At 47.0% G+C, this 13,981-nt stretch overlaps 1 protein-coding gene across 1 annotated transcript in view; it reads right to left on the bottom strand.

Moving 5' to 3' along the window:
- The window catches only part of GRIN2D (glutamate ionotropic receptor NMDA type subunit 2D), a 29,532-nt gene that overhangs the window by 6,137 nt on the left and 9,414 nt on the right, over positions 1 to 13,981 (bottom strand). Inside the window, exons 5-9 of the mRNA XM_065898497.1 lie at positions 13,688 to 13,856; positions 12,999 to 13,152; positions 10,423 to 10,548; positions 9,991 to 10,220; positions 8,639 to 8,799 (exon numbers count right to left, since the gene is read on the bottom strand). Coding sequence (XP_065754569.1) covers positions 8,639 to 8,799; positions 9,991 to 10,220; positions 10,423 to 10,548; positions 12,999 to 13,152; positions 13,688 to 13,856 — 840 coding nt within the window. The remainder of the gene's footprint in view (positions 1 to 8,638; positions 8,800 to 9,990; positions 10,221 to 10,422; positions 10,549 to 12,998; positions 13,153 to 13,687; positions 13,857 to 13,981) is intronic.

A 13,981-nucleotide genomic window follows, 5' to 3' on the forward strand; every position in this document is an offset into this window, starting at 1 on the left:
AGAATTTTGGATGCCCACTCCCAAATATGAACTGACTATTAAGGATTACTAGACATCAGATAAAGCCTCTAACAAGAAAGACAGAAACAAGGAATGGCCCAGGTTCAATTCCTGGTTGGGGAACTAAGATCCTGCAAGCCGTGTGGCATGGCCAAAAAAAAAAGAAAGATAGAAACAAAACAAATAGGAGGGAGGGGGGACTTGGAGGAAACATGCAGACATGCAGAGAGTAGATGTAAAAAAAAAAAAAAGAAAAACCCAACAACTATCATTAATATCATCAGAGAAACAGGACAAGATACTGCATCTCTGAACCATGAATAGGATATTATAAAGTAGGAGACTACAGAATAATGCTATAAAATTTACAAAATACCATAAAAATTCAGAGATCAAAAAAGAGTTCTTAGAAATTAAAAATATACTAGCAAAAGTGAAAAAGCTTAATACAAGAGTGGGAGATAATATTAAGAATATCTCCCAGGGAGGGGCTTCCCTGGTGGCACAGTGGTTGGGAGTCTGCCTGCCGACGCAGGGGACGCGGGTTCGTGCCCCGGTCCGGGAAGATCCCACATGCCGCGGAGCGGCTGGGCCCGTGAGCCATGGCCGCTGAGCCTGCGCGTCCGGAGCCTGTGCTCCGCGGCGGGAGAGGCCACAACAGTGAGAGGCCCGCGTACAGCAAAAAAAAAAAAAAGAATATCTCCCAGGGAGTACGGCAGAAAGAGTTAGAAAAATAAGAGAGAGAATGAAAGAAATGGATAGTCCAAGAAGCCCAATATCAAGTTAATAAGAGTTCTAGAAAGTAAAAACAGAAATGGAAGGAAGAGGCAAACTGTAATTGAAAGAATTCAAGAAAATTTCCCTGAATGACCTCAGGATATGACTGAAAGGTCCAGTGATGAAAATAGATGAAGACACATTGCTGAGAATTGTCAGCACACTGAGGACAGGGAAAAGAAAAACAGGTCACATACAGGGCTTAGGAATCCAAACGACTGGATTTTTCAACAATAACACTGGAAATTAGAAGACAGTGGAGTGATGCCTTCAAAATTCTGGAGGAAAGTGATCTCCAGCCCAGAATTTTATACCAAGCCAGATGGCCCATCGAGAGTAAAGATGTTTTCATGTATGCGATGTCTCCAAAAGGTATCTCCCATGTGCCTTTTGTCAGGAAGCTCAAAAGAACAAGGGAGCAAAACACAGGAAGAGTAAGAAATGGGATACAACAGGATCTGAACCAGGAGGGAGGTGATGGGCTCAAGATGGCAGCTATGTTCCAGACTGGAGCAGGTCAGAAGGCCACGTGAGAAACTTCTTTAATAAGATGCAATTAATGGAGTACCTGATGCATCTGAACACATGAAGAAGAGATTCATATAGTTAGTGGAGAATTCGGATTTGAATTAGTTAAGCACAAGGAAAACTCAGCCACTAGGCAATTGAAAAAAAAAAAGACAATATCAGTGCCAGGAAAAACAGAATTGTGTAGGAGAGGAAAGGAATCATGGTTTACTATGTGTGGCATCTATGGGAGCATTTACACAGTCAACAAGTAAACAATGAATATTCATCTAACCAGAATCACAGTGTGGGAGCTTGAAATAACTTAAATAACAGTATGAGTATGTGTCTTCCATAGTGAGAAGTGAATGCAAAATGCCTAAGATTGAAAAATCAAGAGGTAGCCATAGAGACATGGTATTTTGAGACAGGGAGGTAAGTAGCAAAATAATATAATAAATGAGGTGAAAGCAGATTCATCTAAGGTGGGAGAAATGGAGGGTAAAGAGATGGGGGACCATTGGTGGTTTTCATTTTCTAAAAAAATCTTGTATTTGATTTTTCAAACTATGTGGATGTATAACTCTGATAAAAATTGGATGAAAAATTAGAAAAAAATGTAAAAAGGAATACCAGGGAGAAAAAAAATTCAGCAGAAGCAGGAAATCAGGGCAAGAGGTGACAGTGAGAAACACGGGTATCCTTTGTGAACCTACAAAGCTTCTGGATGAGGGGCACAAGGAGGGTGATTCTGGGTTTCTCGCTGGGCGAGTGAGGTTATGTAGTACAGTGGTTGAGAGGTTGGACTGAGAATTAGATTGCCAGGGTTCAAATCCCAGCTCTGCCCCTCACCAGCTATAGGGTCTTGCTCTGCGTTTGTCTTCTCATCTATAAAATAGGAATAATAATATTCACCTATAAAGAGTTGTGGGTTGAATTGTGTTCCCCAGCATTTATACACTGAAGTCCTATCCCAGTGCCTCTGAATGTGCTCTTAGTCAGAGAAAAGGTCTTCACAGTGGTGATCAAGTTAAAATGAGGTCATTAAAGTGGACCCTGATCCAGTATGAATGGTGTTCTTATAAAAAGGGAGAATTTAGATACAGAGACATGCACAAAGGGAAGATGATCTGAAAAGACACAGGAAGAAGATGGCCATCTATAAAGCCAAGGAGAGAGGCCTGGGACAGATCCTTCCTTCACAGCCCTCAGAGGGAACCAAGGAGGACTTCTAGCCTCCAGAACCGTGAGACAATAAATTTTTGTTATGGTAGGCCTAGCAAACCAATAATGAACTTAAACTGAGAACAGAACTTGATGTATAATAAACACTATGGTAAATTAAAAAGGTATGGGAATGATACCAAGCCTTGGCAAGCATGTGGAACAAATGGAACTTGCCTGCACTGCGATGAGAGTGTAAACTGGTACAACCACTTTGGAAAATGTCTGGCAGTATCTTTTGAAGCTAAGCAGACACCTCCCTATGACCTAGCAGGTCCACCCGTGGGAATTTACCCGAGAAATATGAATGTATACGTCCTTCGAACACTTCTACGAGAATCTTCATAGTAGAATATTCACAATGGCCAAACACCGGAAACAACCCAAATGTTCACCAATCAGGAGAGTGGAAGATTTCTGATATATTCCTCTATTGGTATACTCAGTGGAATACTGCAGTGAACAAACTTGGTAGTCGCGCTGGATGAAGCAAACTAGACACAAAAACTATCATATACACTGTTATATATACACTGTTTGATTCTGTTTATGTAATATTCAATGAACCAGGCAAAACTAATTTACAGTGATAATCTATGGTGACTAGAAGGGCAGAGGGGAACTAGAAATTTTCCATACCTTAACTTGGGTATGGCCACATGAATGTATAGCTGATCAATGACCTCACACTTAAGATCTGTATATGGTGGGATGTAAATTGGTGCAGCCACTATAGAGGACAGTATGGAGTTTCCTTGAAAAGCTAAAAATATGAAAAAAGAGCTACCATATGATCCAGCAATCCCACTCCTGTGCACATATCCGGAAAAGACAAAAATTAGAATTTGAAAAGACACATGCATTCCAGTGTTCACAACAGCACTATTTACAATAGCCAAGACATGGAAGCAACCTAAACGCTCATCGACCGATGAATGGATAAAGAAGCTGTGGTATGTATGTGTGTACACACACACACACACACACACACACACACACACACACAATGGAACATTATTCAGCTATAAAAAAGAATGAAATGATGCCATTTGCAGCAACTTGGGTGGACCTAGAGATTATCATACTAAGTGAAGTAAGTCAGACAGAGAAAGGTAAATATCATATACTTATATGTGGAAACTAAAAAAATACAGGGGACTTCCCTGACGGTCCAGTAGTTAAGACTTCGCCATCCAATGCAGGGGGTGCGGGTTCAATCCCTGGTTGGGAAGCTAAGATCCCACAGGCCTTGAGGCCAAAAAACCAAAACACAAAACAAGCAATATTGTAACAAACTCAATAAAGACTTTAAAAATGGTCCACATCAAAAATACTTTAAAAAAAATACAAATGAACTTATTTACAAAATAGAAATAGACTCACAGACATAGAAAATAAACTTATGGCTACCAAAGGGGAAAGCGGGGGAGGGATAAATTAGGAGTTTGGGATTAGCAGATACCCACTACTATATATAAAAGAGATCGACAAGGACCTACTGTATAGCACAGGAATTATATTCATATCTTGTAATAACCTATAATGGAAAAGAATCTGAAAAAATCATATATATATATATATATGAATCACTTTGCCGTACCCCGGAAACTAACACATTATAAGTCAACTATACTAGTATATATACATATTTATATACATACGTAATACATAGAGAGACCACATCAAATTTCCCTTGGAGGAAATGGTGGCCACTTTTTTTTTTTTTTTTTACAATTCCTGCATCTATGGCTCCTCTGTGCTCAGAATGTGTGTTGGGGACCCCTTGAAACGGCCTCTGCTGTGTTCCAATAAAACTTTATTCACCGACAAAAAATTTAAAAAAAATAAATCGATTATACTCCAATAAAAAAAGAAAAAGATCTGTGTATGTTACAGCTCAATTTTAAAAAAAGATGCAATATAAAAAGACACGGGGTGAAGCCTGAAGCTATTCTTATTAAGGGCTGGGATTGTGGCTGACATTTGGAGGAAAAGAATACAGTTATCCCTCCTTTTAACTCAGGGGTGGGATAGATTTGGATTCATTTTTTTGAGATGGGGCTGGTCTCCCTTGCTGGTCACACTCTCACTGCTCTCCAAAATTCAGGAACCAAGTAGATGTGGGACATGAGGGTCCTACCCTTACCCAGGTCTTGGAATTCTTACTCTCCAAATGTAAGGATGAGATAGACTGGGAATGTGAGGGTTCCCTGTAGAAGTTAAAAAAAAAAAAAAAGAGGAAGGCAATTCCCCTGCCTCCCGAGGAAGGCGTTTGATACTTGTGAAGTGGGGGGGTGGGGATGAGTCAGCTGGCTGGCTGGGGAGGATACTCTGGGGGTGAGTAAGGAAGTGAAAATTCCCAGGGGGGTGGGGAGGTGGCCAGAGTCCTTTTATGTTTCATGTTCATAACCTTCACTATGAAACTTTTGGCATTTAGATGATGTAGACCCGGGCCGCCCAATTTGGTATCTACACACGTCCCTGTGGCTGGTTTAAGCGCTTGAAAGGTGGCAAGTTTGAACTGAGATGTGTGGTGAGTATAAAATGCACACTGGATTTCAAAAGGTGTGTGTGTTGGTGGGGGTGGGGGGGTGGATTATGTAAAAGGTCGCAACCATTTTTATACTGATTATGTGTTGCAATAATATTTTGAATATACTAGGCTAAGTAAAATACATCATTAAAACAAATTTCACCTGTTTCTTTTTTTTTTTTTTTTTTTTTTTTTTGCGGTACACAGGCCTCTCACCGCTGTGGCTTCGCCCGATGCGGAGCACAGGCTCCGGACGCGCAGGCTCAGCGGCCATGGCTCACGGGCCCAGCCACTCCGCGGCACGTGGGATCTTCCCGTACCGGGGCACGAACCCGTGTCCCCTGCATCGGCAGGCGGACTCTCAACCACTGCGCCACCAGGGAAGCCCTCACCTGTTTCTTTTTGTGTCTTTTTACGTGGCTACTAACAATTCAGAATTACACAGTAGCTTGCATTTCCTTTCTGCCGGACAGTGCAGGCAAACTGACGCCCTTCATGTTTCCAATCTTCAATCCAGCACATATAGGCTTGAGGTCTGGGCTTCTGTGGGGATTAAGGGAGAGATGGGCTCCAATTTTAGTTAATAGGCTCCAGAGCTGGAAGACATGGGCCTGTGAGATGGTCCAGAAAGTGAATTCAATCTGGCAAAGGGGAGCTTGAAGCCAGAGTGACCCTGAGAAGCCCAGGAATTTGTACAGTTTTTAGGAAAGGGGTTACGGGGCTAAAGGTATCTAGATGCTAAGGGGGGGGAAACTCCAGATGACATCTGGGGGTCGGGGCAAGTACAGGAAGGGATTAAGAAGTGGAAGAAGGACGAGGAAAGAAGAAGAGGAGGAAAAGAAGAAAAAAGAAAAAGAGAAGAAAGGAAGGAAACAACAAAAGAGGTAAAAAGACAGAGTTCTAGAACTCCATGTGACAGCCACTAGCCAGACTGGACCAAGTGTGAATTGAGATGAACTGTGATTGTAACATTTGAAGTACCCACCCTGCCCCCTGCCAAAACAGTGAAACATCTCATTCATTTTTTTTTTTTTTTTTTTTTTGGCCGTGGCACATGGCTTGTGGGATTTTAGTTCCCTGACCAGGGATTGAACCTGGGCCCTCAGCAGTGAGAGCATGGGGTCCTAACCACTGGACTGCCAGGGAATTCCCCATCATTAATTTTGATATTATATATTGAAATGATAATATATTGGAGCTATTGGGTTAAATACAATGTACCATTCGAATTAATATCACCTGTTTTTTTTAGTGTGGCTCCTTGGATACATTTACATTACATATGTGGACCTACTGTATAGCCCAGGGAACTATATTCAATATCATAACCTATAATGGAAAAGAATCTGAAAAAGTATATATATTTCAGTTATGTGTATACAACTGAATCGCTTTGCTGTACGTCTGAAACATTGCAAATCAACTATACTTCAATTAAAAAAAAATGTTTCATGGGATTGCCCTGGTGGTCCAGTGATTGGGACTCCGCACTTCCACTCTGAGGGCGCACTGGTTCGGTCCCCAGTTGGGGAACTAGGATCCCGTATGCCGCAACAAAAACCCATTCTGTATATGTGCCTGTTTTTAAAAATAAATACAATTTTAAAATGTTTCATAAATGAAAAAAATAAAATCACTCATCCACCCCCCAAAAAAAGAAAAATATTACATATGTGGCTCCCCAGCTCTGCTCTAGAAAAAAGGTGGAGGAAATGCCTGGAAATATGAATAAGGAGGGGGAGAGGAGAGATCTTCACTTTTTACCTTATTATTTTTAACAAGTGTGTTAGGTAAATAAAACCTTTGAAGAGAAGGGGGAAAGAGATTTGGGAAGGGGAAACCTCGTTCATGAAGGTTGGGAACGTGAAGGCAAGGGGTGCCAGGCAGAGAAAGGGGGTGTCCTCAGACAGGGGAGCCCTGGGAAGGGGGCTGAGGGGGTCCATCGGGCTTCACAGCTGAAGGAAAGACAGGAGGAAGGGTGTTCTGGAAACAAGCTTGAGGCTTTGTTCCCCACAGGTTCCCGGGCATCTTTGAGGACCTGCGTGGAGCAGGGAACCACGTGACAAGTCCCAACAGTCTAATTCTAATTAGACTCAGTCCCAATTCTAATCAATCTCTAATTGATTAGAGATTAGATTAGATTAAATCTAATCAATCTCTCAGTCCCAATTCTAATCAAGACTGAGGGGTAAAAAAGATCCAGTTACAACTGGCACCTGCAGGGGTCAGCAGAGAGTGGGCCTGGGGGAAAGGTGTCAGGAGGGCAATACAGCTTCTAACTGGTCCCTCTGATGTCCCCCTCCATTCATTCTCCACATGGAGGCCAGAGGGGGCATTTACAAACAGAAATCTGATCACATCGCTCCCCTACTTAATGTCCCCCTTTCCCATGGCTTCTCACTGCCCTTCAAATAAAACCCAGCGCTGACCTTGGCCTCAGGGGTCACACCCTGTGTTCTACTCTCATCTACCCTCCAAACTGAGCTCTAACTGAGCTCACCACCCTTCAGCCATGATGGCTTCTTGCTATTCCTCTAAGAAGCCAAGACCGCTCGGGGCTCAGACCCTTTGCCTGCAAGACTAGGCAAGTCCACCTAGCTAAGGAGGAGTCCCTTACTTCCTTCTGGGCTCTGTTCCAGTTACCTCCCCCAGAGGCCTGCCCTCAACACCCTGGTGAATACACCCCAGCTCAGTCACACTCTAGCTCACAATCACTTTCTGAAATGATCATGCTGATTTTTCTGTTTGCATGTTTCTTGTTAATTTCCTACCTCTAGGTCTTAAGCTTGCTGTGGGCAGGAATTGTGATCTGGAATTGTGATCTGTTTGTTCACTGCCTGGCATGGAGCTGAGGCTAAGAAAATAAATGCATGCTGAATGACTAAATCAATGAGGGACAGGGAGAGGGAGTCATTGTGCTTAGCTTTGTTGTAACCTTGGACTGCACTTTGGGGCCAGAACTGAACTTTTCCCCATGATTTGGGAAACTGATGTTAAAAAATATATATATATATATATCTCTACAAGTATTGATTCCAGTGAGTTCAGATCTAATGATGATGATGATGGTAGTAATAATAATAATAACAGCAAATACCTACAGTGTGCCAGGCACTGTTCTAAGTGTTTTGCGTGGATTAACTAATAATAACTATAATAATATATATTATTTAATAATAATGACTATAATAATATATTAACTAATAATAATAACTATAACAATTCTTATAAAAAACTTATGAGGTGGGTTCTCTTGTCATCCCCATTTTACAAAGGAGGAAACTGAGGCTCAGAGAGGTTGAGTAACTTGCCCAAGGTCACACAGCCAAGAAGGGACAAAGCCAGGATCTGAACCCTGGTAGTCTGGCTCCATAATTCGTAACCACTGGCTCTCTGAAAATATACTAAGGCTCCTACTCCCAGAAGGAGGAGTTCATTCCCACCCTCAATGACCTCTGCCCTCCAAGCTGGCCCACCCCGGGCTGACCTCTGAGGCTGATGAACAACCCCTGACCCCTTGCCATCTCCAAGCCTCCTCAGGGGCCCCAGCAGCCCCACTCCCTACCCCCCACCTCCCGGCCCCCGGTCTGCGCTGACCCTGCCTTGAGCTGAGTGAGCGCTTCCTCTACGCGGGGCTGGTTGTAGCGCACCATGTAACTGTGCATGTCGGGGTAGTTGCTGCGGATGTTCTTCTCTGTGGACCCGTTGGGCACTGTCCCAAACTTCAGGGGCGGGTACTGCTCCTGGGGCCGCTGGAACTGGGGCAGAATGGGGAGTCATTAGGGCACCCCCCCAGGGGGCATTTGGGTCAAGATGTCCTCAACCAGCTGCTCCATTCTGGGGGACACTGGCAGACACCCCAGTCCAGAAGTGTTTCTTACACTTGCTCGCCATGACCCATGGAAACACTACTCTTCACCCATCACATACACCCGCAGTTATCTGTACGTATGTGTGCAGATATGTAGACATACACATGCGCACACACAGTCAGGAGTAATATTGAAATATTTAATCCCCAGTATGGGCTGATCATGGTCCAATCAGAAAAGACACAGGCAACAAATCTCCAGACAGGTCCCAGAGGCCCTTGATGGGCCAGGCATTAACCCTTAACTTGCTGGATCATGAGAGGTCCCTGGGGCAGGGGCTGGCATGGCACCGGCTGGGGGCAGTTGCTAACAGTTCCCAATCTGTTCAGAAATAGTTCACTATTTTAACAACAGACCCAGCCAGATAGGTGTGTGCTGGTCTAATGTCGGGTGTCTACATGACTAAAACAAAAGTTTCATACAACCATACTCACCCTGATTACCTAAAATGCAGTCAAACATATTTTTTATTCTATTCTAATCCATTCCATTAAAAAAAAATGTCTGTTGTAATCCATTGAATTGGTTCCTCAACCTTCTAATAGGTCATGACACCCAGTTAACCACGTTAGTCTCAAGATGTGCTATGCAGACCACCAGTCCATGAACGAACTGTGATCCATGATGAGGTAAGTACAGAAACCGAGAGAGTCAAGCTATTTGACAGAATAATTTTACGTCTGTTGAACCTAATAAAGATGTGGGTTGGAATTTTGCATGTCTTGGTTTTAAATTTTATTTTACTTTTCCAGTAATTCCTTTCTATCATATTTTATAAAAGCATTGGTCTCCACTGGATTAGAAATGTCAAAAATTAGCCCTTCATCACAGTTTGAGAGAAGCACTGATCTAGAATATTCCATTTGGCACTCCTGCCCCTAGAATATTTGGGGATACTCTCTTCTCCTTGGAATATTTAAATAGTTCATTGTGAAACATAACCATTTTCCTCCGGAGTATTCCATTCTACCATTCTGGGTCTCTTTCGAGGAAGAGACCCCCCACGATTCCCCCCCCTCCCCCGCCATCTGCCACCTACAACCTCAGCCAATTCCCTCCCTCCCCAAACACACATACCTTTCGGTCACTGAGCCCAGACACGGTATCCACATACTCCTCCTGGATCATGAAGGCGGCCAGGTTGGCTGTGTAGCTGGCGAGGAAGATGACGGCGAAGAAAGCCCACACCAGCACCATGATTTTGCTGGTGGTCCCCCGGGGGTTCTCCACGGGCACCGAGTTATTGAACACCAGGGCCCAGAGCAGCCAGATGGATTTCCCAATGGTGAAAGTTGAGCCGCCAGGGCCTGCAGGGGGCCAGGAGGGGGACATGGACCCCAAATCCCTTATGCTCAACGAGGGAGCAGAAAGAACTACAATTCCCAGTGGCCCCTGAGGCCCCTGTTGCCTCAGGAGACCATAACTCTATCCCAGGGGCTGTTGGGAAACGTAGTTCTCTCTCTGTGGTCCAGGCACTCTGAGGTAGGGTGATGGAGGAAGGGGACTCACGTTTGCCCGTGGCCAGGCTGCGGTTGTAGCCGACGGGACTGAGGTACTCAAAGATGAAAACGGTGACGGCGACCACAGTGAGGCACATGACGAACATCATCACCCACACGGCAGGGCTGTATGGCTCTGAGGGCAAGGGGGTGTGTGGCCATGACTCAGCCAAGCCAAGGCTTGGGTGCCCACAGACATGTGAACAAGGTACAGCCCAGATCTGACCCCGTCCTACTCTGCCCCCTTCTTGGGGACAGCCTCATTGCCCACCCAGACCCCTGGCAGGGGTGGCGGGGCAGTCTCTTCCAAAGAAAATCATCTCAATCATTTCTGTGATTTCAACCACCATATAGAAACTATCTCCTAATTATGTTTCCTGAGCCCCAGACCTGATTCTCCACCTCCCCCTGGCAATCCCTCCAGGCCATTCATGTCCCACACGGAGCCCAGCACCGACTCCCAGGCTCCCCACCCTGGGAGTTCCCCGTCCATCCAGTCACCGCCCAGACCCTCCCTCCCACATTTGCCACCCTCACTCCCTTCTTCCCTCCCCCTCACCAGCATCCTGTCAGTCCCCAGCCCTATCCTCCTGTCCTGCCCCCACCCACCCCCACCTCGGCCTTTCCTCTCCATTCTCTCTGCCAACACTGCTCAGGCCACATCCTGTCCCCTGGACCATCTCCCCATCCTCTCCTCTCCAGCCCTTCCCCCCACCACGGCCCTAGAAGCTCTTTCTACACCCAGAGATGACCTGGCCTCTCCCCAGCTCACAGACCTCTGTGGCTCCCCAGTGCCCCCAGGACAAAGTCCCTGCCTCTCAGACTTGTTTCCACTCTCGTCTCTGGACTGATTTTTTCAAGAACCCATTGCTTTAACCACCCAGAACTCACAGTTCCCCAAACAAGCTACATCCTCTCTGCCTCTTTCTCAATAGCTCCCCTACCAGAGGCACCACCCTGACCTGTCCATCAGCCAAACCTGAGTTCCTGCATCCCCTCCTCACACTGCTTCCAGGAGTTCACTGACAACAAACCCAAAGCACTCTTTCTTGAGATCAGTACCCGGGATTTGACCTTCCTGGGCCAAGTGTAAGCGGCCAGGACTGCCCCTGTCACGGTAGGGTCACCAGCCTGGATTGTCACAGCAGTATCTGGGGACATGTCTGTCACCTCCACTGGGCCACGTGATGGGGCATAAACAGGACCTTGTCACTCCCTTGCTGAAAGCAGGGGCCCCACGTGGTGCCTGTCAGGGTGCCCTGCAGAGACCTTGGTGCAAAGAGGAGGCCACAAGAGACACCGTTGGGGAAATAGACAGAAAACAAAACACCAGAGAAGGGTTGTCCCTTCTCCTCTCAGCCCTTCCCCCTCCCAGGAGCTTTGCTCAGACTTTGGAGAGCAGGAGGGAACGGACGTGAACTGCTGCCCTTGGCTTGATGTACGCTTTCCCTTTTGTCTTCTCCAAGCTCAGTAAATGAGATCTCTACCCAATCTACCTCAAAGCCACCAACCCATTGTGTGCCAGCTTTCTATCCGCATCCTAAGCCTGTTTACTCGTCTCACCCTCTTGGCCATCTTCCTATCCTGCACCCCAAACTCACTCTGCACGGACCTCTCCAGTAGCCTCCTCATGGGCCTCCCGCATCCGCAGACCCACTAGTGGGATATCTTAAAAGCCTAAATCTGATCGTATATCCCCACACCACCGCCTGCAGTTAAAAGCCTTGCCATTGCAATAAAAGTAAAACCCAACCTTCCTACCGTAGCAACCAAGACCCTGCTCGATCCACCACCTGATTCCCTCTCAGCCCTCACCTCCTACCTCTCCCATGATCACTCACTGCCCCCTCCCCTGGTCACACAGGCCTCACGATAGTTCACAAATACCCCACGAACATTCCCACCTTGGGGCCTTTGCCCTTAATGTTAATCTGCTTGGGACACTTTTCTAGCCAGATCTATGCAGGACCGGGTCACCTGCTCAGAGGGACCCGCCTGTCCACCCACAGCAACACCGATCCTATTCTTCTCTGTCTCTTCCCCCGGCTTAATTTCTCGTAGTATTCACCACCATATGAAATGATCTTGCCTATCTTGTATATCTTTAAGAGATTGTTTTCCGTCTCCCCGATGAGGCCCTGGGAGAGCTCTTAAAGGGCAAGGTTTCCTGTGCAGCCCAGAGCCTGGCACATAGTAGGTGCTCAGTAAACATTGTTTGATGGGGCCCATGCTCATCTCTTTTCCTCATCTCATACTTATGTACAGGGGAAGATGGTTTTTGTGGGGCCTGCCGCTTATACAATTTGGAGGGTTCTCTTTAAGAAACAAGAAAATAAAATTATGAATACAAGACCAGGTACAGGGCCTTGAAGGGGCTGTGCAGGAGAAGGCTTCTGAAGCTCAGACTTTCTTAGCTTCATTGTAAAATTGCTTCTGGTGGGGGAAATTCTCCCATTTTACAGGTTAGGGAACTGAGGCCCTCAGTTCACCAGAGTCACCCTGCTGGTACAAGCAATAGCAGGATGGGAAATGGACACACAGCTGCCCCCAAACCCCACCCCTTGCCATTCCAGGACCTGGGCTCACCGAGAAAGGCCGAGGGGGACACAGTGCCATTGCTACGCGCCACCATAACGCTGATGCCTGTCTCCACGAAGGGGACGGAGAAATCCACTATCTCGGACCGCTCCTCGTTGATGGTGAGAGAGCCAATGGCCATGTCCGCGCGCTGGTAGAACACCTGGGAGTGAGGACAGGGAGGGAGTGAGGGAACACGGCTGGCTCAGGACAAAGATGGGTCCCAGGAAGAGACCAGTGACAGGATGATAGAAAGGGCTAGGAGGGTGGCGGGGTGGATGAGGGGGACGCAGGCAGAATGGGGCAGGAAAGGTGGAGGTGAGTGTCGAGAACAAGAGTGGGAAGAAGCGGCCTCCTGCTGCATCGTCCTCCCCCAGAAAGCCTCTGAAAGTTTTGGGCTCCATCCTCCAGGCCCCGCCCCCTTTTCCTAATAGTTCCACCCTCCGAGCCCCGCCTCCTCCGCCCCAAGTGTCCTTCCTCCTGTCCCGGCCCCTCCGTCAAGGTGGGTCCTCCTCGTGGCCCCGCCCCTTCAAATCCAGGCTTCTCACCTTCGGCCACGTCCCTTCGGCCTCAGAGTTCTCCCCTCATAGTCCCGCCCCCTCAGAAGCCTGACCCAGCCGCTTCTCCGCCCTGACCTGGTCCCGACTCCGCCCCCCACCTGTCTTGTCCCGCCCCCACCCTGTCCCCGCCCACCTCACCTCCCCGATCATGCCGTTCCAGACACCATCAATCTTTTTGCCGTGCTTGCCGTTGGTGACCAGGTAGAGGTCATAGCTGAAGCCGATGGTGTGCGCCAGCCGCTTCAGAATGTCGATGCAGAAGCCCTTGCAGCACCGCTTTTCTGGGCGGGGGGCGTCCGGCGGAGGGCTGCGGGGAGCAAGCAGGCTTGGGGATGTTGGGGATCCCTGCGCCCCCCCCCCCACCTTATGGAGGGAGGGACGAGCAGCCACTAAAACTATGGTGGGCATCGCTTTCTGGGGAAACTGAGGCTC

Source organism: Phocoena phocoena, chromosome 20 (assembly GCF_963924675.1).
Source record: "Phocoena phocoena chromosome 20, mPhoPho1.1, whole genome shotgun sequence".
NCBI lineage: Eukaryota > Metazoa > Chordata > Mammalia > Artiodactyla > Phocoenidae > Phocoena > Phocoena phocoena.